Source organism: Anser anser (assembly GCF_964211835.1).
Source record: "Anser anser genome assembly, chromosome: 10".
Lineage (NCBI taxonomy): Eukaryota > Metazoa > Chordata > Aves > Anseriformes > Anatidae > Anser > Anser anser.
In genome coordinates, this window is record NC_139730.1 from 18,822,495 (window position 1) to 18,846,842 (window position 24,348).

At 40.7% G+C, this 24,348-nt stretch overlaps 2 protein-coding genes across 2 annotated transcripts in view; one reads left to right on the forward strand and one right to left on the reverse strand.

Annotated features, from left to right (window-relative positions):
* Window positions 1-136: 136 nt before the first annotated feature.
* On the reverse strand, window positions 137-24,186 carry LOC310904782 (uncharacterized protein; the record flags this gene model as incomplete). The annotated part of the gene is made up of 2 exons (XM_083849954.1): window positions 137-159; window positions 23,691-24,186. 2 exons carry the CDS (start codon window positions 24,184-24,186, stop codon window positions 152-154), a joined length of 504 nt encoding a protein of 167 aa, XP_083706080.1. The 3' UTR covers window positions 137-151.
* The window catches only part of RFX7 (regulatory factor X7), a 55,104-nt gene continuing 54,613 nt past the window's right edge, over window positions 23,858-24,348 (forward strand). Inside the window, exon 1 of the mRNA XM_083850021.1 lies at window positions 23,858-24,330. Coding sequence (XP_083706147.1) covers window positions 24,185-24,330 — 146 coding nt within the window. The 5' untranslated portion in view covers window positions 23,858-24,184. The remainder of the gene's footprint in view (window positions 24,331-24,348) is intronic.

Genomic DNA, 24,348 nt, shown 5'->3' on the forward strand with positions numbered 1-24,348 from the left:
ACAGAAAGGTATGTGTTGCTGATATGCTGTTAGAATAGTTTATTGCAGAAGACAGCTGAGGATCAATATACAGTGTTTGCTTTTGATTAGATCAAAGAACATGCATTATTTGTTACCTATGGCCCTCTTCTTCTGCAGGCACAAGTGTGGACTACTTTCCTTTTCAAAATAAAAATATAAAAACTTGAGATTTATATATTAACCTGTTCTTTTTACAATTTTAGATATTTTCTTTTTTTGTTCCTAGTATATTCTTATTGGCTTAGTGTCTTCAACATTCATTGTATAGAATTTTCCATGCCTCTCATAAAAGTTGTGACATTTAGTATACACTTGAATACCATCCATAGCTAACATTGTAGGAAAGCACAGGATTTCCATGCATGTGCACATTACCTGTCAGAAACAGAGGAACAACAGTGTTTAGGAGAAGATGTTCCTCCGTAAAAATCATTGCAAATGCATCAGGCCGAAGAGACAGCAACTGATACCATTGCTGAAGTTGTGTTTTGTTTATTTTTAGGCCTGTGCTAAACAAATAGACAGCCTAAATAGCATCATCTATATGCAAAAGGCTTACCATTTTTAGATCAACAGTCATGTTAAGGGTTGTATATTGTCCTTGGTAATGTGGTAGAACTAAATTCAATTAAACTCACATATATGAGAGAGGCCTGTAATAAAATACTACCTGATTACAACTCTAGAAGGAAATGGCTTTTACAGGACTTACTGCAGCCTGCTGTACCCTCCATACTAGGAAAGAGGGATGCTTTACAGAGCAAACTGTGTCATTCTTACGTGTACGCAAGTTTCTTTGTCCAGTACAGTCTGTACTGCTTAGATTACCCAGCTCCGGGTTGAGCAGTCATGAATAGACTGTTTACTGCGCTATGTTTACATTCTCAGTTCTGAATACTGGTACTTTTCTCAGTCAACACCCACGTTTTTAGGCAAGTGAATCCAAAGCAATCCAATCCACTCTCAAAGGAGGTCTGTGTTACTGGGGCTGCCTCTGTTGCAGCAGTGTGCCACACGCTGCCATATCTCGTGGTCCACGTGACATAAGCTGCCGTTCACACCATGCCTCTTATCTGCTCGCTTCACAAGCAGGGCAGGCACAGGGAGCCTCACACAGAACAAAAACCACAGCCTGTGCAGGCTGAACCAAGTAACGAGGAAGTAAACTAGAGACAGGCTGACTGTAGCACATGCAGACAGGCAAGGAATGTAAAGCTAGCAGGCAGTGTTTATCTATTTATCTATCTATCTATCCATCCTAAATGTACCACAGAGGATGTCAAACTTGCATCCAAGCACATCATTGTAATTTAAGACACTGCAACACTTGCACCCACCCCCTTCACACTAGAATAGTTTCCCTACCTTAAATTTTTGTTTCATTTTTCTAGTTCCAATTTCCTGGAGGGGCAAGGAGGAAGACCAGAATTTTGGAATGAATTGTATGTGAAATTTCATATTTAGCAGTTTTCTGAAAAGTCAGGGGGGTTGGCTGCAAAGACGCATCTTATTTTTTACTTTAAAAGATAGAATTGGTATTTCATACATACTGTGTGGAGTTCTTTAGGAGTAGTAACAGCCAATCTCACCCAAAAATCAGGCTAATTTTAATAAAATACATAATTTTGTGCAATTACAGAGAAAATAGTGCAAACTTGTTTACCAACGAGCATTTTCAAACATCAGTGGAGTGGTAGGATCTAGACAATGTTAAGCTATTTAATCAATAATCCAGACACTGAGGGAATTCCCAGACAGCTGTTGGATTTTTCTCCCAAAATCAGTAACAATAATCCAGTGGTGTTTGAAATGGCATGATTGCATATTGTAATGTATAAAAATACATTTTGTGTTGTAATGTAAAAAAATACATGCTGATATTTCCTCATGGCTCTCTAATTCCTCCATAAAGTATAAAGACCAAGTATTATTAATAGCCACGTATTTCTTATGGAAAAGCTGCTAGCTGCTTGGACATAGGAAGTCTGCCAAAAAATCTTTTGACTTTAACAACAAATATCCTAAAATGGTTTCCTGTCAGTATAGACTGTTATCACATGTTTTTTAGTGTAATGACACTGATGGATGTTAGTTATGCATCAAGTTTGTGTGGCAGAAGCAGAGGAGGTGTGCATGAACCGAGCACATGGATTTCGAGGGACAACAGGGCTGGGGGGATGGGCAAACTGACCTAGTAAGTCTTTTCCATCTCCAGTGCCTCCAGTTCTGCTTTCATACAGGTTTTGGTTTGATGGAAATACTTGTCTTGTTTCCAGTAGCTGTGTAGACATATACAACACCTAGTTGCTAGACTATTCTAGATGATTGTTATATAGCTGTAACTAGCTTGCTTAGGATATTCAGAATGCTGTTTACAAATATAAACATTTTTCTTTGTTCTTCTCTGCTTTGCTATTGGAGCTTACTTATTTCTGTGTCATCCTTTCTAACCTAATCCAAACAATAACCTTGGCTCAACAATTTAAACATATTGAATCCCCAAACAGAGTAGTTTTTCCTAGTAATACTCTGATTACAGCAGCTTTTATGTCTGAACAGGAAAGGACCTTAAACACTAAATCTCATCAGAACTGTAAAAAATAAGTGGTGAGCATCAGTCACGTTTTCTTGAAATACCACAAGTCTTTCTTGAGGCCTAATCCTTTAATCTCTGGATTTTGGGCACTTCTGTTCTGATTACTAGGGATCAAAAGGTTTGGCAAATATTCTTCAGACCACTCTTCAAAGTGGCCGCTGTAATGTTACCAGGTTATGACAAGTTTATGATTTTTTAGTTGTAGTAGTAGCTGGTGGATTTTTTTGGATTTTTTTTTTTTTGGGGGGGGGGGTAGGCAAAAACAAGCAAACCAAAACCAAGGAAAACAAGTTAATCAGTCTGCCTCACTGAAAATTAATAATAATAAAAAAACATGTGGTCCTCCAGTATGGTGGTTCAGAAGATTCCAGAAGACAGCAACATCAAAGTAAGAGAACTGTCTTTCACTGATGATGGAAATTCCTCCTACTGTGTAAGACATTACATTTTCTAGTTGACGGTACCCCTAAAGAGCTGCTAGGATGTATACAAACACTGTTTTCCTAGCTTGTTCCCAAAGCAACAATTCATTTTACTTAAATTAAAAATCTTATACTATTTCCTATCTGAAATACGGTCATGTGTGAAGTTGCATTTAAAAAAACAGTATTTTGCAACCTTAGACCGCAATCAGTCCCTTAGACCTGTCACTTAGATAATTTTGTCACATGTTCTTCGATCTCCTCTGGAAAGTACACTTTTTTTTTCTCTCCAAATCAGGTTATTTCTTCATCCTATTTCAAACAAAGGCTACATAAGTTGAAATAAATCAATGATTCCTTCTTCCCAAATTTAACTTTCATTATAGAAAACCAGAAGTAATATAGGGCTAAATATTTTTCCAAATATTTCTTACTTAATCATTGGAACTAAGACTGCCAGTTTATATGTTATTTTCTCTGTCTAAAGAACAGAATTCCATCTCCCTTAATTTTAAGGGAGGCAACAAGCTGCTATGAAGCAGAAATCACCTTTCAAAAGAATGGCATGCTACTGACATAGTAAACTTTGAAAAAGAAACAATCTTGTCACCCAATGCAGAGCCCCGCAGTTACTACAGGAGCAAATGCAAATCTGGCCATGCTGTTCCTGTTGATCCCATTCGTCATTATTAACCTGCATTTATTGTTACTGTTCATGCTGTTGTCAGTGAGAAATATAATCATGTATTTAGTACCAACAACCATATAATCTGAAAGAGCCAAATACTCTTCTGTTCTTTTAATGCGTATTTTATTTGCATAGGTGTGTTGTGACTTGTATCCAATTCTTTTCCACTTGGAAGAGTATGTTCTGCACATGCTATGCAGCATAAAAATCATTTAGAAAACATATTTTTGTATTGTTGCTTTTATGGGACTTGCCACATTGTATATTTGAGTGCATATCAAGGATGAATGCAGATGAAGTCTCAAAATCGCTATGCTGTGTTGACAACAGCAAAACAGGTCTGGCTTTTACTAATAACTTGCATATTTTTATTAACTTTTCATTCAGTGCAGAGTAAGATGTAATCTAAAATATTTGGTGACTATAGTGTGGCATCACTGAGCAAATTAGTATTATCTAACAAGTACAAACAAGTTCTAACATTTTAAAAGTGTCAGTGTTAGCATTCACAAATAATATATTCTCAGTGTAGCCTTAAACTAGAATAACACGTTTTGGTATTTGCTCATTCTACATTGCTTGATAAAAGAAATGCTAATTCAGTCTACATTGTCAGTTCAGCCCTTGGCTCCTCTGTTAATTCCCTCTCTGTGATAGAAAACCCGTAGCAGTGTAATAAAACGAAGTAAAAGTCCACCTACATGCTCCTGTGTAAAACTGCCAGTATGAATGCATGTGACTCGTTAGTGCATTAAACTGCTTTGGGAAATTATTTCAGCTTAGGTGAGGCACAAACGTTTTCACTAACTCTAGTAATATATATATAGTTCAGTATGGGGCAGAGGGAGAATATTAGTTTGTTATTTTTTTACCTGTTTTCGTAAACAAATGCGAACAGTTATTGTTATTATTTGCAGAGCCAGCAAAAATTCATGTGATTTTTTTCTTCTTCTGCCACATGAAAAAAGAGATGTTATTTTAACAACACAGTGTTTGATAGCTTTTAAAAATACATGGCCTAATTTTTAGGCATGCTGAGCACCCCAATTGCAATTGAAGTCAGCTCTAGCTGAAGATGCCCCACAGCACTCTGAGGCAGTCCCTCAGATTTGAGATCCAAGTATAACATTAATGGATGTCTCTGATGTGAGGGTAGCTACCAGGAAAAGCACAAGGGGGTTTGTTTTCAGTTCATGGACTAAACTTCGGCTGAGTCTTTTGAGAAATACATATATTGAGCACGTCCAAAAGCTTTGCCAAGGTGTCATCACAGCAATCTAACTTAGAAGTAATTTGTAAGTTAGCTTAAACTAAATCAGGGCTTCACTAATGGGAATTGCTTTGTGAGAGGAAATGCATAGATCAAGATCTGGACATCTACTGTGGGACAGTAAGGCACAGCTAAGCATCTGTCTTTCAAAGAAACTACCTTGCCATGGCAGAAATAACCTTGGACTGAATACTGAACTGAACTTGCAGGCTAGGACCATTTGGCAGTGATTTAAAAGTTTCTGTTGTATAGTCACAACTTTTTTTTCCTTAGAGAAGCTACGATTTTCCCAGGATTCATGCTTCAGCAGGCAACAGCAGATAACTGGGAAGGCCTCCCAGAAAAATAAATGACACAAAAAAATTCAAATCCCTGACAAAAACAAATACATAAATACAGACTTTCCTAGATGTAAATGCAACAAAGTGGAAAAATGTCCTTGCTTCAGTCTCATCACTCCTTACAGTCCTCTTTTCCAAGCAAAGTTGGATCCCTACTTTCATTTAGGTATTGTATATGCATTGAGTGCCACAGGACAGATGTACAAGCAGTATAGTGGCAAGTGAAAGGCTGTACGTTCCTTTAAAATTTATTGTCAAATAACTTATTAGCATTATTAAATGAACTGCTGTGTTCAAATGCTCTGAACTTTTGGTTAACAGAGTGGGAGAGGAGAAAAACTGGCTAACGTTAATTTTGAATGAATCAGCTTTTATGCCTTTGGCTGTGCTGAGTAAAAAGAGCACTCCAAAGGCATTTAAGTTCAAAGACTGCATTGTGGGTTCTTTTCCCTAAAACCTGATCAAAAGAAAAAGATCCATTGGAACAGCTATTTTGTTTACTTAGATTTAAACAATCTTCTCCAGTGTTTGCAACTCAGATTTTGCAAGATCATGCCACTGCATAAGGAACAGAAAGGGGAATGTAGAGATGAAAGCGATTGTTATCAAAGAAAAGTTGAATCCTCACTGTAAACATATAGCTTGAATAGTGAAAATATTCATTGTAAAATTATTTCTGGTTTCAATAAATTAAACAATTCACACTTAAACATTAGGTGTAAAGTTAAATTTAATCCATTTTAAATGATACGAATCAACATATTAAGCATCTGTGGTTATAACCGTGTAGTGCTTCCTTTCACTTACATTGAGTCTTAAAATGTATTTAAATAGAATTAAAAGTTAAAATAATAAAATTCTACTCTGAGATGGACATAAGCTTTTGTCATACCTCCCGAATGGTGACCTCACTTCTGTGAAGATCACTTGCCTGTCATTTCTTAAACAGAACTAACAGCTGTATTGTAAATGGTAGTTTTAGAGCAAAAAGAAAGTCCAAAATTGCACTAAGATAAAATAACTGATACAGGGCAACATGAAACTTTCTGTATTCATTGTGAAAATACTGTTTGTAGAGGAGGCCGTTATCACTGGCATGAGCTTTAATGTATTCAGTCACAAATATATTCGAGGTTTCTCACTTAGGGACTCTCTCATTAAAAGTAATGTGTCACGCTGGTCATGTAAAGTTGCTGAAGTCTCTTTATTAATCTTTCAAACCTCAGAAGAGGACTTTATAGTTTAAATTTGAAATCTTATTAAGAAGATACTGAATACAGTAAAATCATCTTAATAGTTTTTAATAAACTAACTCTTGTCAGAGGATTTGAGCAACCCCCCAAATAACCAGGGGTTTGCTCTCATACAGCATTGCATGTGAAAGAGAAAAAAAGCAGCTAATGACAATGAAAAATAAGTTATTTTTTCCTTTATCTTTGAAGTCAGTACAGCATGAACAACAATCATGGGTCCTTTCCCTGTGTTGCTCTGGCACCATGACTGAGTGCTGGCGTGTGTTAGAGAAACCACCTCCACAAAGGTTGTGGTTTATTTTCCATGCAGCTTTTCCAACTGTGTTGACATTAGCAGTAAAGCTGCAAATGATGTTATTCCATGCCATGTACAGCTGTGTTCCTTATGCAACCAGCAGTCCAATAGGAAATGAACATAAGCTGCCCCTTTCCTGGGTCATGTTGAACAACCATTAGATAACTGCTGGCCTCTTGTGTCTGAGCATTGAGCATTTTATGGAGGAGTGTCCAGGTTTGTGCCAGTGGAGTTATACAAAGCTACCTATGTGACAATGATGGTTGTTGCTCTGATAGAGCTACAGGAAGCTCTGCTCACGTAACAACTGAAAACATGTTCTTCCCTACTTGTCTACCATTTTTGTAGATCTCCTCTGAAAAGATTTGAGTTTTGTTGGAGGTTTATGTCAAACTGGAATACTTTTTCAGGAAAGTGGTTAAGCTCATATATAGTGTTAAGCATGTGAGCTGTTATCTAACTGCAGTACTGAATCAGATTTCTAAATTTGTTTCATCTCCTTTTGAATGGAAATTGATCCATCTTCTGAAATATTGCTAATGCCAACCAAAACATATCTTTGTTTCCAGAAAGACACGCTAGTTGTGTTAATATTTGCCTTTAAAGTTTGGTTTATCCAACCAAACTTTGGGGAATAGTTTAAATTATGTCTGGGTTACAGTAGAACAAATTTCATAATGAATATATAAGAAATGGGAGAAGCATATCTAGCATTCCTGCAAGTAATATGAAGTGCCCTATTTTATTGTTTGATCTATGGCTATGCAGTGCTGTTTGAGATTAATAAATTTACTTCTTTCACTTCAGATCTTTTCCTAATGTTTTAATCCCACGAAGTATTTATTCTTTAAATTAGTAATATAGTATGAAACCCCAATGTCTCCTTCCAAATTCTTTTAGAATTTAATTTTATACATGAGCTTAACTTGTTGTTTAAGAGCTCACGTAAGCCCTTTGCAACCTGTACTCTTACATTGGCTGCACCTATTTTTCACGTTTTTCTATCCTGTATGTTATCTTTATGGCAGAGACCATTATGCAGAGACCACCTTTGGTACTGATCCTGGGTAGACTGGAGTCTTTGCAATGTGTTTTGCAGGAGTTGTAGACACAGAGTAGACCTAAGCTTATTACCTCAGCTTTCCACTCTTGCAGTGATACTTGTGGCTAGGTGGCTTTAACCTTAATCTGAAAATACCTCGGTGTTACTGCTGCTGGTTCAGCTCCCTGAGACCACTACTCTGGAGACAGTTCATTTAAAAGCTTTTGTGTTATAGGTCAGCTAGTACCCAGACATTCATCACAAAAGCAGGTAGAGTAGTGGGAGAAATTGTAAGAAATGACTCCTTTGGTTGAGGGAGAACAGCTGAAGAACAGAACCCACATTTCCTTGTCAAACACCAAAGAAGGCTAACAATGCAAATCTGTTACCACATAAGCACAGTTTCAGAATAACAGCTATCATGCCCAAATGTCAATGGCATATATTCAGGATAGCCTCTCCTCAGTAGAAAAGCAACATTTTGGTGCTCTTTCTAAATTTGGTATCTGCTGAAAGTGTTGGATCTTAAAAGCTGGATGTGGCTGAACTCTCTGGCTAAGGCCTATTCTTTTATTTGTTTGTACTTTGACCGAAGGATTACACTGACAGTTTCCCAGGATCCAAAATTGCATTTAATCTGTTTACAGAGCTGCATACCTTATTTGAATGTGAAAGAAGGAAATGAAAGTGACTATTTCTATATCATCTGATATCTGTTCACAGGGAGCAGAAATTACTGTCCAGCCTTCTTCCCCAGGAAAGCCTACCCGACTGTGCCGTGTAACTGAGTGGTGCTTGAACATGCAGTATAGCCACACAAAATACCAAAAAAAGCACTAGCGAGCAGTAAAAGGACTAATGCACACAAGTAGAGTTACAGGAATTAGAATAATCCCTGCATGACCATAACTGAAGGTAATTTCACTTAGAGTTGTCAAACTGAGCTAAACTGGCAACCAAAGGAATGTGTATTTGTAATCCCTAGCAGTGCACTTGCAGTAAAAGAGAGACTCAGGCATGGCACACTCAGACAATATCACCTCATTCAAATTCACTCAGGCTGTGCAGAACCCTGCACTTTTTCTCTTTGCTTTTTTTTTGGTCACAGCTCACACATCTGTGAATCATTCAAGGGGAAATTTTGAGAGATGCTGTGTGTCAGGTCAATCTAGGTTCATTCACTGTATGTCCTTAGAAAGCCAGAAATTCTGGTGTGTAAACAGCGGGGGAGGGGAAGGGAAGGTTTAACAAGACAGCCAGAGTTGATCTTTTCTCTAAATATTGCGTATAATTTGGTTTTCTGATTATGCACTAAACTACAGTTGTATTTTCTTTAATTCAGTTATACAAATACAGAAGTCAATTAATATTCCTGCACTGTGTGTGTTATGAAGGATGCACAGAGAAAACCTTTGTTATTTTTCTGCAGCTAAAGGAGCTGTTCAAGTTAAACCATATTCCTCTACACAGCAACAGCAAAGTAAATGACAGCCTTAATTCAATCCAGAATGCTTGATAAATTGAGAGGGGTTGTTTACCTAGTGTATTAAAAAGTCTCTTGGGACAGATTTTATTGTGATCTGCATAGTCATCCATCTTCCTATACTGTCTGTGCTCATGTTTGTGAGTAAAACATATACAGTAATTTAGCATTCAGATAATCCCACAGCTATAATCCAGACAGAGTTAGCTCAAATTTTTCCAGGATTTCTATTATCTAGATTTAGCAGCGTGGTGTTGACTGGATATTTTAAATTGCTGCAAATGCTTTTTTTCTGCAATAAACAACATATTTTGATGATCTCATAATTGAAGCTCTGGATTCTTCCTGGTATTAACCACATAAAAAAAAAGTATCTTTGTGAGGACAGTGACTGCACAGCTGGAGCATGGTTTTAATGGATTCCAGCTATTTGACTACATACCATATAAGATCATACAATGTTTATGCAAAAATCAATGTAAAATGTACCTTCCCTGTAGTAGTGCAGATAATCTGAAGAATGTTCATCTCCACAGATCATCTATTTGAAAATGAACGCAACTGTTTCAATTTTAATAATGTTTTGCTACACTATATTTTACAATATAATAATATAGAGCCTGGCTCTTTTATAGCACTTTCAATAAACAGATTGGAGAGCTTTTATTGTTTTCAGTTTCCTCAGACAGAACTTGTACTTCTTCTCACTCAGCAGTTTCTAGGAAAAGAGGGAGTCCAGGAGGAGGGAAAGCATCATTATCTGAATGAAATAAGGGTATATTGAAGTCCAAATGCACTGGATACCTTTCGCAGTAGACCACCCTTTGTAGTAGGTTCCTCTGATTAATTGCAAATGTATTCAAAGGAGCAGAGCAGACATTGTTGAGAGAGTCCAAATATGCTTGTACCAAAAATGCCAGACCTCCCACACTTGCTAGCATTGGTGGAGCTGCAGGAGTAAGAATGCTTACTTATGTGGGAGATTTTTAGGAGGGAAGTGTACTGCGGGGAAAATTTTAACGCTGCTGTTTTTACCAGAGTAGAGCATCTGAATTGAGGCAAACAGCAGGACAGGGCAATGCATGCAGTATGCTCTGCCTAGCAATTCTGTTGTAAATGTAAAAAGTACATTATTAACTCTGAGAACAGATCTTTTGGGAAGCAGCTTGTGCGCACCTGGCAATACTTTGATGCTAAGATTGTCCATAAGTGTCTAAGAAATTCAAAAAAAGCAAACTATATCGAACCATTTGTGAGATTTGGGATGCCTTGAGTCATATTATTGCTCCCCAGACTGGAGGATTCAGATGCTAGTTCACTGGGTGAATTCAGGTATGCTCCTCCTGAAACCATTGTGCTGTGTTTCAGGTACCTTCTCTGACCATAAAATATTGCCAGCCCTAAAAACTTTAAAAATCTTAAAAGAGGTTTTAAATGTGAAAAGAGAGAAAGGATGCTCATGTAATCACTTGCTATAAAGCTGTTGAAGATACAATACTTTGCTTAGTCCCCAAACTGCAGGTTTGCCAAAACTATGCCAAAAAAAAAAAAAAGAGAGAAATACACTGCATATATGTAGCAATACTTTTGGTTTCGTACTTGCTGTGAGTTATTCTTTGCTGTAAATACTATAGTAATTAGGTTTCAGATGCAGCAGTGCTTACGTACTTGCAACGAAAAAGAAACTAACAGACCATTCACTTGCCTCACCCATCTGCTGCCCCTGGTAAAGCAGTGGGACTTCTCCTGTTGCGCTAAAGAGAAAGCCCCGACTTCTGGTGAGAGAAATATTTATGCTCAAATATCTATCGATATCTAAGTTGCATCCCCAGTAAGTCAGAACTATGAAGCTGTAAAGCCAGGAAGATGGAAAAGCAACCCGATAGCTCTTAAACTGCTCTTTCTTCCTGACAGTGCCTGGGACACCAGTTGTTGCCCCCGTTTGAAACAGTGGTTGGGAGTTTTCAAGCGCCAATTCTTTCTTTAAAATAATTTCCTTAGACCCCTAAAAAGTGGTGTCAAAACCATAGATAAGCAGATTTTAAAATAGCTCTGATATTCTAATGTCATAACTGCATCTGTATTTGAACAGAAATTCAACACGATCTTAAATTTTACAATCAGAGTCCAAGGAAGTTGCAGATGTACCCACAGGCCTTCTCATTGCTACACATAGGGTGTTTTTTTCTACCCTATTATATCCTGATCCCTCTTTCAGCAATTATTTTGAACCATGCTAAGGACACTTTTTTACTCCATTTAGATTCTCACTTGCTAATGCAAATGCATCTTAAAATATCATCTTCCCAAGTTATTAGATACAGAGGCATACTGGACTAAGTTGAAGCATCAGACTAGCAAAGAAAGACCAAGACATGAAAGAACATCATGTAAATATTGACATATTGTTTTTATGACTAACCTATGATTATTCTTTAACTTGCCTATGCTTTCAGAATTAAAAGGAGGAAATTTATATAGCAATGTTTTTCTACAAAAAGTGACCAAATACTATGATTATAGAACTTTCTATTCAAGCAATCCTTCAAAATTAAAAAAAAAATAGTAAAGTTCAGAACAAAAAAAAATGAAAATATCTTACAGTGGGGTGGGTCTGGTGTGTTTAAATGTCACATCACTATTTTCTGTGTCTGCATATGTCATTTGAGATTAAATACATTGTGAATAAAATTTAAAACATCGTATTTTCTAACTATCTACCAGGCCTTTGTGCAGTATATTGTTTCCTTTTTAACAGTTAGATTGCTAGTAATGAAGCTCTGTATCTCTGCTTTGATGGTGTTTGTCCTCAGAGATGGTTGTGGCACTATATCATATACTATAAGCTGCAGCAGTACAAATAGGGCAGAATTTGGGCCTGTAGCATCTAGTTAATTGCTCTGTGTGCCTTTAGCTGAACTGATGCCGTTCTGCCCCCTCCCCTACCTCAGTGCCAGAAGAATAAAGCAACTCAAAGTCAAACTAGTCAGTTGCTGTAATTCTGGAAAGATTTTCTGTGCAAGAAGTTGCCAACTGCACAATCATCCTTTTTCTCTTCAAGTTGCAAACAGCCAGAAGGTACCAAGCCCCTCTCTCTGCATTGCACAGTGAGGAATCTCAAACATCACTTTGGTAGCTGTTCCCTGCTGTTTTAACCCATTGAGGTATTTTCTAAAGATGCTCTTATTTCCATGTGCTTGGCTGGTGTTATGGTGACCATGAGTGCATAGATCAAGTTACTGGTATGGGAGCAGCCTTGCCAGGAAGCCAGAGGGTATATTCAGTGCAAACTGTTTTTAGAAGCCTAAATAGGCACAGCTCTAACTTGGGTGCCTGCTATGTTAATAAAAGGACTAGACATTATTTCTGGCCAACCTACCTCCTGAATGTGGATAAAACACAGCCTGTATCTGAGAAAAGGATTGGTCCTGGGTTGATATCACATTTAGCTATCTGGCCCTTACAGGACTGTGTAAATGGCAGTATCTTAAACTTGGCTTAAACAGTTGGATTCCTCAGCTTGAGTTCTGCCAGAATTCAGGGAGAGGACTTCGTTAAAACCTGAAAGGAGAAGTAAACAAACCTCAACCAAACAAAACTGCCTAACATGGGAAATTTTAATTAACAGAATGTGATCAACTCATTCTACAGGTTAAAGTGAAAATGAAGAGCAGAGGGAAAGCTGCCCCGAATCCCTCTCTTCCTGATGTGGAAAGAGATCTCTATTCCTTACTTCCTGAAGGAAAGAAAATGATCTGCTGCAAGAAAATCAAGTTAGCAAGGTGACCTACTGATTTATTTATTTTCTTCTTCTTATAGTGGTAATAAAACACCCAGATCTGAAATGCACTGGTTCGTAAACTGAGCTGGTCCTATAGAGCTTATTCAGATTAAAACTGTTGAAAATCTCTGAGTGCTATCCCAAAGAGTAAAATCCATGATTTTATCCGTTTTAATCCCCACACTTTGCTCCTATGCTCAAATTATATTACTTGTAAACTGGGAGCTTTTATCTGAATTTCTATAATTTCACACATAACGTTAATTAAAAAGCTATTTAAATATATCAGCCGTCTCTTGGGCTCACTTTAAAAATAACAGAGGACATGAAGTCCTCTCTCATATTGATGTTTATACTTTGGTCTGTTTTTCTTTTGAATTGTTAGAGAAATGTTAGAAGCCTGAGAGTATGAGAACGGCTGTTTTTTGGCTGTATGTGGTATTGATTTGTAAGAGCAGTGACATTGTAACTGTTAAACTAATTAGAAGTTTTGGCAATAAACTGTTAAGACATTGATAAAGCATCTTGATAAAGGATACCATTCTTCTCCTATCTAAACTGATTTGCTATTGATTTTTTTGCTAGGGTGAGGATCCAACGCAAACAGATTGGTTACGACCGCAAAGATTGTTGTGAGTACTGAGAAGTCTGTAACCACCGCTGCTGACTCATTCACTGCCACACTCATCTGACGGGAGCCCGTCCCTCCCGTCCCACCCCCATTCACAAGTTATCTGCTCATGGACTGGGTTCCCTCAAAAGCTATCTGGCTTCATCCCCATCTCAGTGGCACCTTTCTGATAGCTTGATTTTGACTCTGAGCTAAACCCATTGCCTAGGTAGGATAAGTGTGAGTTCAGCCAGATGAATTATGAGCAACATTTTCTTTTCAATTTTCTTGTCTCCAATCCCACAGAAGATTGTTTTAGTCCAACAGAATAAGATCCTGTCCTTCAGGTAGATGAACCAGTCATTTTACATCAGCATGCAGTGTAATTATCCTACATGTTCCCTATAAAAGGTATTCTACTCAGAGGTTTTTTCCACCTGAAATGTGGATGCGTTGCTGACTTCAGGATCCCATAGTGTGAACTTTCTACAAAAGCAGGTGAAGGCATTAAGAATCTGGACCTCAGTATAATGTCATAAACAGAATTAAACAGTCTCTCATTTCTTACATTTCACCCTGATAAGAAGAAATAATGTGCATGCTCCATTGAGGTCTATGCTGGTAAGGAGAACTCCCTGTGAAGTTTATAAACACATTCAATCCAAGTAGATAACATGACTATTTTTTTCCAACTTGATTCAGATTATTAGTCCCCAAGTGCTCACTGAGTAATACTGCAGTCACATATTTATGCTGAGGAAAACTTTTCAGTGGGATTATTTGCAAATTAAGACTTTGTCACCTATTAGAAATGGGATCATTGCAGAGTTACTAACATTTTGCTGCTACTTATCACAGGCAGCACAAATCTGCCTAGCATCTCTGCTGATTATTTAGATTGTAGCAGACAGAAAGTTAATAGAATTACTATTGGAAGAATTTGTCGTCTATCATGTAGTGAAAGTGATTTTGATATATGAGCAGTGTTGGAAGGAATCATCAGTGCGAAAACTCAAACCGGATCTGTGTGCACAATATTCTTGTCTTGCAGGAAGTAGTGGGAGTTCACATGTGAAAAAGAGCTGTTCACAAATCAGTATCCCTGGGAGCTCTCTGAATGACTTTTCCTGCACTTTGTGGTATTCTGCAAAGAGAAATATCCTCTTTCTTCTTCATGTGCCTTTTTATGGCACAAACCATTCACACAAAGCCACATGTGTAGCAGTTCACACTGGTTCAACTGCAGAGGATGCAGATTAGGATCAGGTACAAAACAAAGGTTCTAGTCCATAGTGGTGGCTACAACTACTATCCTTAAAGCAAAGGAATTCTCAAAACAGTCTTAATTATTAAGTGATAGGACATGAGGAAATGGTCTCAAGTTGTGCCAGGGGAGTTTTAGATCAGGAAGAATTCTTCACAGAGAGGGTGATCAAGCATTGGAACAGTCTGCCTAGGAAAGTGGTGAAATCCCCATCCTTGGAGATGTTTAAGAGGTGTGTGGACATGGCACTAAGTTACATGGTTTAGCGCTGAGACTTAGTAGGTCAGGTTAATGGTTGGACTTAAAGATCTTGAAGGTCTTTTCCAACCTAAATGGTTCTATGATTCTATGATTAAAGTCTTTCCAAATTGTAATGTGATCAATGCTTGGGGAGCTTTTGCTTTGCCTTTAATCACAGCTTAACTGGAATCATGAACAGTTTTCATAATGAAGTCCACAGCTTGCAAAAGATTTGTGTACCAAGTGTATGTGTAGACCTTGTTGTTCCAGATAGTACTTCTTCCCTGAAGCATGCAGTGACAAGCTCTTCAGTATGTTTATTACTGTACAACACTGTGAGCCAACTAATGTTTATTACTGGCTGTGCATTGGGTCAGTGCAGAGTTTCACCACAAGAAGGTACATTCTAGATGGATTGTGCCTGAAGGGCACCTATCCCTTATGGATCAACCTAGTGGGTCGAAGAACTTCTATCTTAATAAGGATGCACCGAGCTCCCACCTCTGCCTCAGGGGAGAGTAGGTAGAGTGACAAGTCCTGTCTGTGTACTTCCCAAGCACAACCAGTCTTGATTTGTACTTGGTCTTTTTCCAGAGCTCTAGGATGGAGAAAATCCTACTCATGTCCTGTCTTACTCCATATGACTGCACTGAAGCCAACTTCAATTACTGCTGTGAGTATTATGTTGAATAATTAAGTCTATGTAATGCCATTATATATGTGTACATTGTACCTATGTTCTCAGAGCAAAGGTGCATCCATAAATATAGGTACCAGACTGCTACATACGTAGAAGACAAATGGTATGTATTCTACATTAATTAATATTGCAAGCAGAATTTCCCACCTTTTTAAATATCTTGAATGCCCATTTTTAGAATCTAAATGTACACATACAGATTCTTATTGCTTTGACAACTGACCATTGTAATCTATCTTCTTTCAACATATGTAGCCGTAGTTTGTTCATTTAAGTACTGTTTTGTGCATCTTCAATCTAAGTGCCATAATTGTATTTCTGTTTCTACTTAAATAAAAATAATCAATTGATTTAATCAATTTCAAGATGGAAAGCAAGTAGTGGTACTCCCAGGACTCCAGGGAGTTAATAGGTCAAGTTTGACAGGAGTCAGGTGTGCGGGTGTTGGCTTCATTGGTCATCGCCTTGATTTATAGTTTGTTTTTTCTTAGCTGCTTGTTTCAGATTAACATTACACATTAAGGATAAAATGTGGCCGCCACTGGGATTTTACTATTCAGAGTAACTTGTTCAGAAATGTTGCTTGAGATACGCAGTCTTTGCCATTGTATTCTTCCGCTTGAACATTTCTGCCTTAAAACTACAGTCATACATAGACATAGCTAAAAACAAAAATGCAATGGCACTATCATGGATATTAAACCCTGTTGCTTTAAGGGGCACCCTCAACAAAACTAGGCCAAAAACTTGACCTATTTTAAAATACATGGCAATCTGTTCTTTTAAAAAATCATTCACACTTCATTGAGTTCTTCTCTCTCTCTTATGCCATGAAAAATACCATACAGTAGCAACATTCAGAACTCTTCTGCCTGTACAGTTTCCCAAACATGTATTGCAAGCTGAATTCTCCAGTTTGACAATTTAATTTTTCTCCATCACTGATCTTGAGAAAGAAACCATCTTAAATACTAGCAAATGCGTAAATTGAACTAATTAGCCGAGCAAAATGGCTACATCACTGCACTCTCTCCCTGTTGTTTACTGTGATGAACCCATTTGGCAACCAAGGCCTTAGGATCCATACAAGATTTTTGCTTCTAGGGGCTTCTATGTCTTGGATTTGAAAACTGGAAGCAGCGAGCCATATTTCTCAGTTATTTTGTAGTTCAAAATCTGGCTGTGAAACTCTATTTACTTTGTGTTGGACTCCTGCCAGAGGAGGCCTGGTTTTAGCAGATGGTCGTGGAGTGGATGCCAGACGTTTCCTGCTGCATCCTGACCAGGCACCGACAGCAACGCTCCTGGGCCCAGGCAGAGCTGCCTTCAGCAGCCACCGATGCTGAAGATACAGTGACTGCTGGCACAAATGCTGTGAAGAGTTGCATGATGCAGGCCTTCGGGCTAAAGGCTGTGTGGAGGAGAGGGTCCTGACAGCTTGGAGTGTGCGCAAGAATAGACATGGTGCTTGGAGGTGGTGGAGTTGTGCGCCAGAAGACAAGCAGGAGGAGAGCTGAAGTTTTGACCAAAAAGAACCGAAGTGTTAAAAACAGATGGACATGAACCAGTAGTGATGAGATGTGAGTGCTTTGATCTTAGGCAGGACACGTTACTGTCTTGTTGGGAGCTTGAAGAAGAAAGAGATGAGACGAAACATGAGGCTATGGCATCATATTGATGTGTGAGGTTATCTGTCTGCTCTGTGAGCACAATGTGCAGGTAGTATTTTCCTTTCCCTTCATTTCTGGGGAGCAACTTCTCTGAGAACAAAAATCTTGAATGTGTCCTCAGGCTGGTGTTTGATCTTTGAAGACACTTCCTGCTCACCAGATGGGGAATCAAAGGACAACTGGTGTAATCATGAGCACTTGGGTTTCGCTGGATCACTGTCTTGTCCATTTACATACAGGAGAAAATTCAAACAAATTTCTCAGGAGGCTGCAGGACTTGGAAATCCTCCAGAATTCCTTCAGGCAGCAATTAAGGACATCCATCGTTTATCTGGGAATGCAGCTCTTGGCCCAACATAACTGAAATTGATGGTTTCTTGGGCTAGGGCCTGTGCCACATGGCTCTGAGTCTGGGGTTTTGGTGCTCTCCCATCCTCTCCTATCATGTCTGGAATTACTGTATTACCATGTTATGCAGTGAGCTTCTCTGGGTCACGTTTCTGTACAGGTGGCCACCACTGCATACAGCAAGGCAATTCACAGGAGGTGCTGAGCCCCTGCAGACAGGGACTGACCCAGTCCTTGCAGTCAAGCCATTTCAGGCAGGCAACGTTTACTTTTGAATCCTCCTGTCTTTCCAGATTACTACTGAATCTCAAGAGGAAAAGAATTAAAGACTGAAGTGTTGTTTGCTTTGTTGCATGAAACTTGCATGCATTTCTCTCTCCTTGTCTTTGATTTTGTTAGTCTCCCTAAAACTGAGCTTCTGGGTCAGCATGAAAGACAGCTGACAAGATCAGGCATTTGCATAGGGGTCTGACTAAAAATATTTTCACCCCTAAATTTTACCAGCAAGGTTATCAAATATGCAACATCACCGAAAATGGAAAGATGTCAGTGCAGAACCTGATTCAGTTAAGTATCAAACTCTGGTATTTCTGTCAGTGACAACCTTCCTTCCTACTTATCAGCCTTGCTATATAGGACAGTCCAAATCATTACTTTCATGACCCGCTGTCCCTTTTTAAGTAGTTTTCTTAGGCTGCAGTAGTTAGTGCCTATTTCTTCTTCATTGATGTCTTGCAGCTTGAAGACAGCTATGTGATACATAGGAACACCATACTCATAACTTTCTCAAACTCAGCAGCTGATCCCATTTGAAATTACATTGAGACAAAGATTTGCCCCAGAAAACTTTACTTTACAGATGAGGCAGTCTATGGAAACAAAAAGTTTCAAACTGTCTGTACCATTGAAGAACTTGGATGGACCTTGGGAATTTAATCAGGTTATCGTGACTTCCAGAATGTAAGTGATCTGTATAGTATCCCAGCAAGACACCACACTCCTTGTCTGACCTATCATGGCAAGCTATAGCCAGGCCTGTGTGAACCTAGACCCTCGCTGTCTTGTTTCTGATGATCATCTTCATCTGCATGGAGTAAGGGCTGCACACCCATTCCATTAACATCTTAAAATTGCCTTGCAGAGATATAAGACTAAATGGATGGCAAAGCAGAGAAGAAATGGAGCCAGTGAGGATGGTTTCCAAAACTGTTTCCGTAACTAGTCAACGTGGTAGCTAATACTCGTGCTCTGATGGAGACGAATTCATGATCGTGGGGCCTGCCTAATATTTTCCTACCTTTTTATGTTTCTCATTGTTTTCCAGGTTGCGATACTGCCCACTGCACAATGCTTACGCTGTTCAGATGCTGCAAGAATCAGGAAAGTTTGGCAAACTCCTGGCCAAGCAGGCTATCCTTCAAATTAAAACAGCCCCTTTTTCACTGTGAGGTTTGAACACAGCCCAGTTTCTCCTGTCAGTTGATGTGACATGAGTTTGAAGATTTTCTAGGTAAATTAGATTTTTTAAAATAATTGAAAACATAAAAGCTAAAATACACATAAAAAATGGTTAGGTGTACTATTAGTTATTGCACTCTCATTTTACTAGTGCTACACATGAATAGAGGTAAGAAAACAATCAGAACTGGGCGGAGATGTCTTGGGCGTAGCTCAGGAGATCTGGAGACAGACATCTTTAGGGAAGAAGAGTTGCAAAGAAGGCATCAAAATGGGGTTCAGTTGAACCAGTGTTTAAAGCTTTTAGAAAGTGCCTTTTTTTAGCAAGGTTTTAAAGTCATTTATCCTCACAGAATTTGTTTTATGCTTGTCTTGAGGATGAAGATAGCAATATTTCATTATTTATCTGCCTCTTACCCTCAGTGTAGTCTCTGAATGTGCAGGCCTCTCCTTGGCCCTGCATTGGACACAAGATGGCAGATCTCTCTCTATTGACAGGAAACAGGGAAGAGCACTCACCCTCGGTACTGGCTGCTCAGAAAGGGCAGCAAGACATTACTCCTTGAAAGCATGAGACAGTATATTCCCCAACTGGCAGAGACAATAACAAGGAAGAAAAAAAATAAAAATTGAGGAAAATAGGTTAGACAGTATTTAGGAATAACTTTCCCTTGCAGAGAGGGCTTGTGTTAGATTTTAACTTCCAGTAATGGAGGAAAAACGAACACTGCTTTTGGAATTAACTTGGCAAAATAGTTAGTTCCTGCCTGTCACCCAGACCGGATGGTGGAGATTGCCTTCATGCAGACAGCGGGCTCACTCTTTCCCCAAAATGGCTCTTTCATTCTCTTTCATCCTCTAGTAAATATACCTGTCCAGCGCAACAGGCTTCCAGCGCTTTTGAGTTAGAAAAGACAGGAATTTTAGCACTAATACAACAACATCACTTTCTAGATGAGCAAAAACTGTCTGCAGAAAGGGAATGTCTGGAAGCAGAGGCACAAGACCAGAAAGCCCCTATCCTATCTTGTCTGAGTTCAGCTGCTGCACTGCTTGAAAGATATTTGGGAAATGGGAAAGTAAAAGTAAGATTCCAGTCCTGCAAATACCGTTTAGGTTTCTGACATGCTTAAACTTAACCACATGCCTCTGTTTACAATAAAGGGACCTAAAATTAACCTCTTTATGTTTATTATTATTATTATTATTATTATTATTATTATTATTATTATTATTATTATTTATTTTTATTTTTTATTGTACTAACCAGGAGCCTCAATCTACATGTCCAACAAAACTATTCAAAGCCAGTAAGTACAAGGACTGCAGTAGAGGGTTGCAGTGGTCCTAGGTGGATACTCCTGGAAGGTCTTCAGTGCTTTGTCAGCTCATCTGAGAACAGGTTAGTCTCTTTGCAGTTAAATAATCCTCTTCAGTGTCTTCAAGTTAATTGTGTCAGCACAAGCTCCTCTTTGTTTAAACAATTATTCTGGATCTATTTCTTCTTTGTTTTAGTTGTATATTACCATGTAAACTGCATATAAGAAGCTGCCATTTTTCTTTCATGCATTTTGCAGAGGTACAAAGGCCGTATTAAATACAAGGCAAGTTCAGCTGGTTGTGTAGGAGTCAGCTAAACTGGCCTCAATTTATTGGCCTACCTAATACATAAAGGGAAGAAGCCCTCATTCAGTGTCAATACAGGTGTATAAAAAACCTGGGGCAAACCTTGTGCTGTATGGGAACGTGAGAAAAACACTGAAGTGGAGTTATTCCTAACATGAAAAAGGCTTTTGAAGAGCAGAGCACAGCCCTCTGTGCTGATGCTATTCTATTCTGTAACAGACCTGTTATTTTGCCCTTTAAATCTTCTGGATTTTGCCCTTTAAATCTTTAGCAGCAATAACTCCCATCAGCTGAATCAGTCATGGGGGAGGCTCCAAGCAGGCCAAACAACCTGAAAGATAGTTTATGTTCAGGTAGCACAGGGGGAAGTTTGGTGTGGCCATGTGCCACAGGCAGCTCTCCGGGACACCTCTCCTACCCAGTGTGTGCTGTGCAGTCCCTCTGGTCATGCCACCAGCCACTGGTAACCTTGCTGGAGCTGGAGGATGCCCTGTTTCTTTCAAGATCTGGCTATGAAAAAAAACTGTTAAATTATTCTTTACTGCTAGGTCTAAAAAGGAATTCTCTTCTTTACACCCAATTTTATTTTGGGCCCCTGTGTGTTCCATCAGGACTACTCAAATCCAGCAAGCAACAGAAATGGACTTATACCTGAAAGGCTTCACACCAAAAAAGCACAGGAAAATGTATTTAAAAAAAAAGGTGAACTGATGGTGAGATATGGGAGTACAGACATAGCTTTTGAAGCCTAGTGACCACTTCCACCACAAAAATGCAAGCTGGGAGTCTGGCCCACTTAATTATTTTTGGTGCCAATTTAATCACATTCTGCCCTAAAACACCAGGTGTGATTACAGGGTGGCAGTGGTGGTGCTGTGGTGCCAGTGTGTGTCCAGCACAGCAGATTTTACAGAGTAGATGTGACTAATTTCTTTTTTGGTCATCTGACGCTAATACAGCTATAAATAAGTATCATCACAATTTGACGTTGCTGGGAACTAAATTCTCAAGGAAATAAATAATAAATATGTCTTCCAACTGTTGGTTTAGACTGAAAGCAACACTGAAATTACATATATTTTTTCAATTTATTGTAATAGTCTATGGTCCTGCAAACATGATGCACATCTGTTGAACCTTATTCTGATGTGTAGGCCCATCAATTTCAATTAAGGGGAGATATGCATTTGCTCAAATCTTTTTAGGGCTGGGATCCAAGTAGGTTAAGCTCTGGCTCAGATTTCACAGGGTCAAACAAAAGATCTCAACAGAGGCAACCGGGACCCTGTTGATACAATTTGTATTAAGTGGAAACCAAACTAGAAAATATCACCAGGAACACCTTTGTTTTATTTTACCAGCTTACAAGTGTGTTGATGTAGTTTTCCTTGCAAAAAGCATAATAGGTAGGGATTTTGAATTGATTGCTTTTTTATTTACTTCTGATTACAATTTTTATCTTCTCTTCTTGGACGCCCTTCAGAAATTTCCAATTAAAGTTAAAAAAATTGCTTTTAGTAGGAGGGAGGAACAAGAGAATGTCGTTTTTGTAATTCTGATGAGAGGTTTTATGAGGAGAAGAAAATCACCATCATTGTCTCAGCCGTTAATGATCTCACTTTGGAGCAGTGGAAATGTAAGTGAAGATTTACTTTTTAAAACACTTGCTTTGGTTGGTGACATCGTTATTTTCAAATACTTATCTCCTAAATTTAACAATACCGTGTCTCCATGTGCGTATCTACTTTATTAGTTGTGTTTAGGCCTGCATTTTCTGGGACCAGCGTAAACTAGGAAGTTGCTCGTTTATCCTTATGTGCAGCGTGTGCAGGGTACATAAGCACCCACCCCTCTGCCCTGGGCTGAGCACGATCACCCGTCCTGCAGGCCCTGGGGAAGGTGCTGCCCCATCTCCCTCTGCCTGGCACCAAGGCTGGCGTTGAGCTGCACCGGCTGTGTGGCAGGGCTGGGGGCTCCCCCGGGCCCACCGCAGCAGGGGCTTGGTGGGCTGGGGATCCACTGCCCCCCGAGGCTGATTTATTGCTGTGGAGGCACAGGTTGTGCAGGAACAAGAGGAAAGGGGGAGGCACAGCTTGGGACTTTGGGGGCTTTTTGGCACCGAAATAAATCAAACGGAAAGCTGTTAATTCCTGTCTGAATGCTACAGGAATTGGAGCGACTGGGAAAACAGGGACAGGAGAGGGGCAGCGTGAGCCGCTCTCGGTGTTGACAGAGAGCGGGGGCAGAGCTCCGCGGGGCTGCCGGCCCCACGCCCTCACCCCTCCCGGCCTTCCCGCCCCAGGGCAGGACGAGGCAGCCTGCCACGGCTCCATGGCGGTGACCGGCTTCCCCGGGGACGCGTGCGCAGCGAGCAATTTTATTTTTTCCACGAACGCTAGTTCCTAAGCGGCGTGTGCGACCAGCGCCAGCCTCGGGAGCTGCGGGAGGCTGCGAGGTGCCTGCAGCTGATGTAATGCTGCCGCGCCGCAGGAGGGGGCTTCACGCGTCCCCGCGCACCGCCCCGCGCCCAGCCCGGGCCAGCCCCGCGCCCCTCCGCGCCCGGCAGCCGCCTCGCTCCGCACCTCCGCGCTTTGTCACCGCCGGCCGCGGGCCGCCCCCCGAGCCCCGGCTCGGCCCCGGCCCCAGCCCCCTCCCCGGCAGCGGCCCGCCTGCTCGGGCAGCGCCGAGCCTGCGCACTGCGCGCCCGGCCGGGCACGGCGGCCGCGGGGCGAGGAGCGGCGGCGGCGGCGCGGGGCGGGCCGGGCCAGGTGCTGCGAGGCGGGGGAAGCGCCCGGGCACCCTGCGCGGAGCGGCGGCGGCGGGAGGGCGGCGAGGAGGAGCAGCAGCAGCAGCAGCAGGAGGAGGAGGCCGGGCCGCCATGCGCCGTGCCGCGGGCCGGGCTCGCCATCCTGCGGCGTAGCGGCGGGACGCGGCTCGGCTCCCCGCCCGTGATGTCCCCCGGGCAGCGGGGGAAGGCGACTCACGCGAGGGCTGCGGCAGAGGCCTAGTGCCTACAGCGGGCAGCGCCGCGCCGCCACCCCGTCCGCCCCCCGGCCCCCGCCGCCGCCTCGCCCCCATGGCGGAGGAGCAGCAGGCGGAGGGGCAGCCCCCGCGGCGGCCGGCCGGCACCCCCGCGCCCCCCGGGGCCCTGCCGGCCCTGGTGCCGGGGCTGCAGGGCGGCGAGGCCAGCGCGCTGCAGCACAAGATCCGCAGCTCCATCTGGTAAGGGCAGGGGTAGGG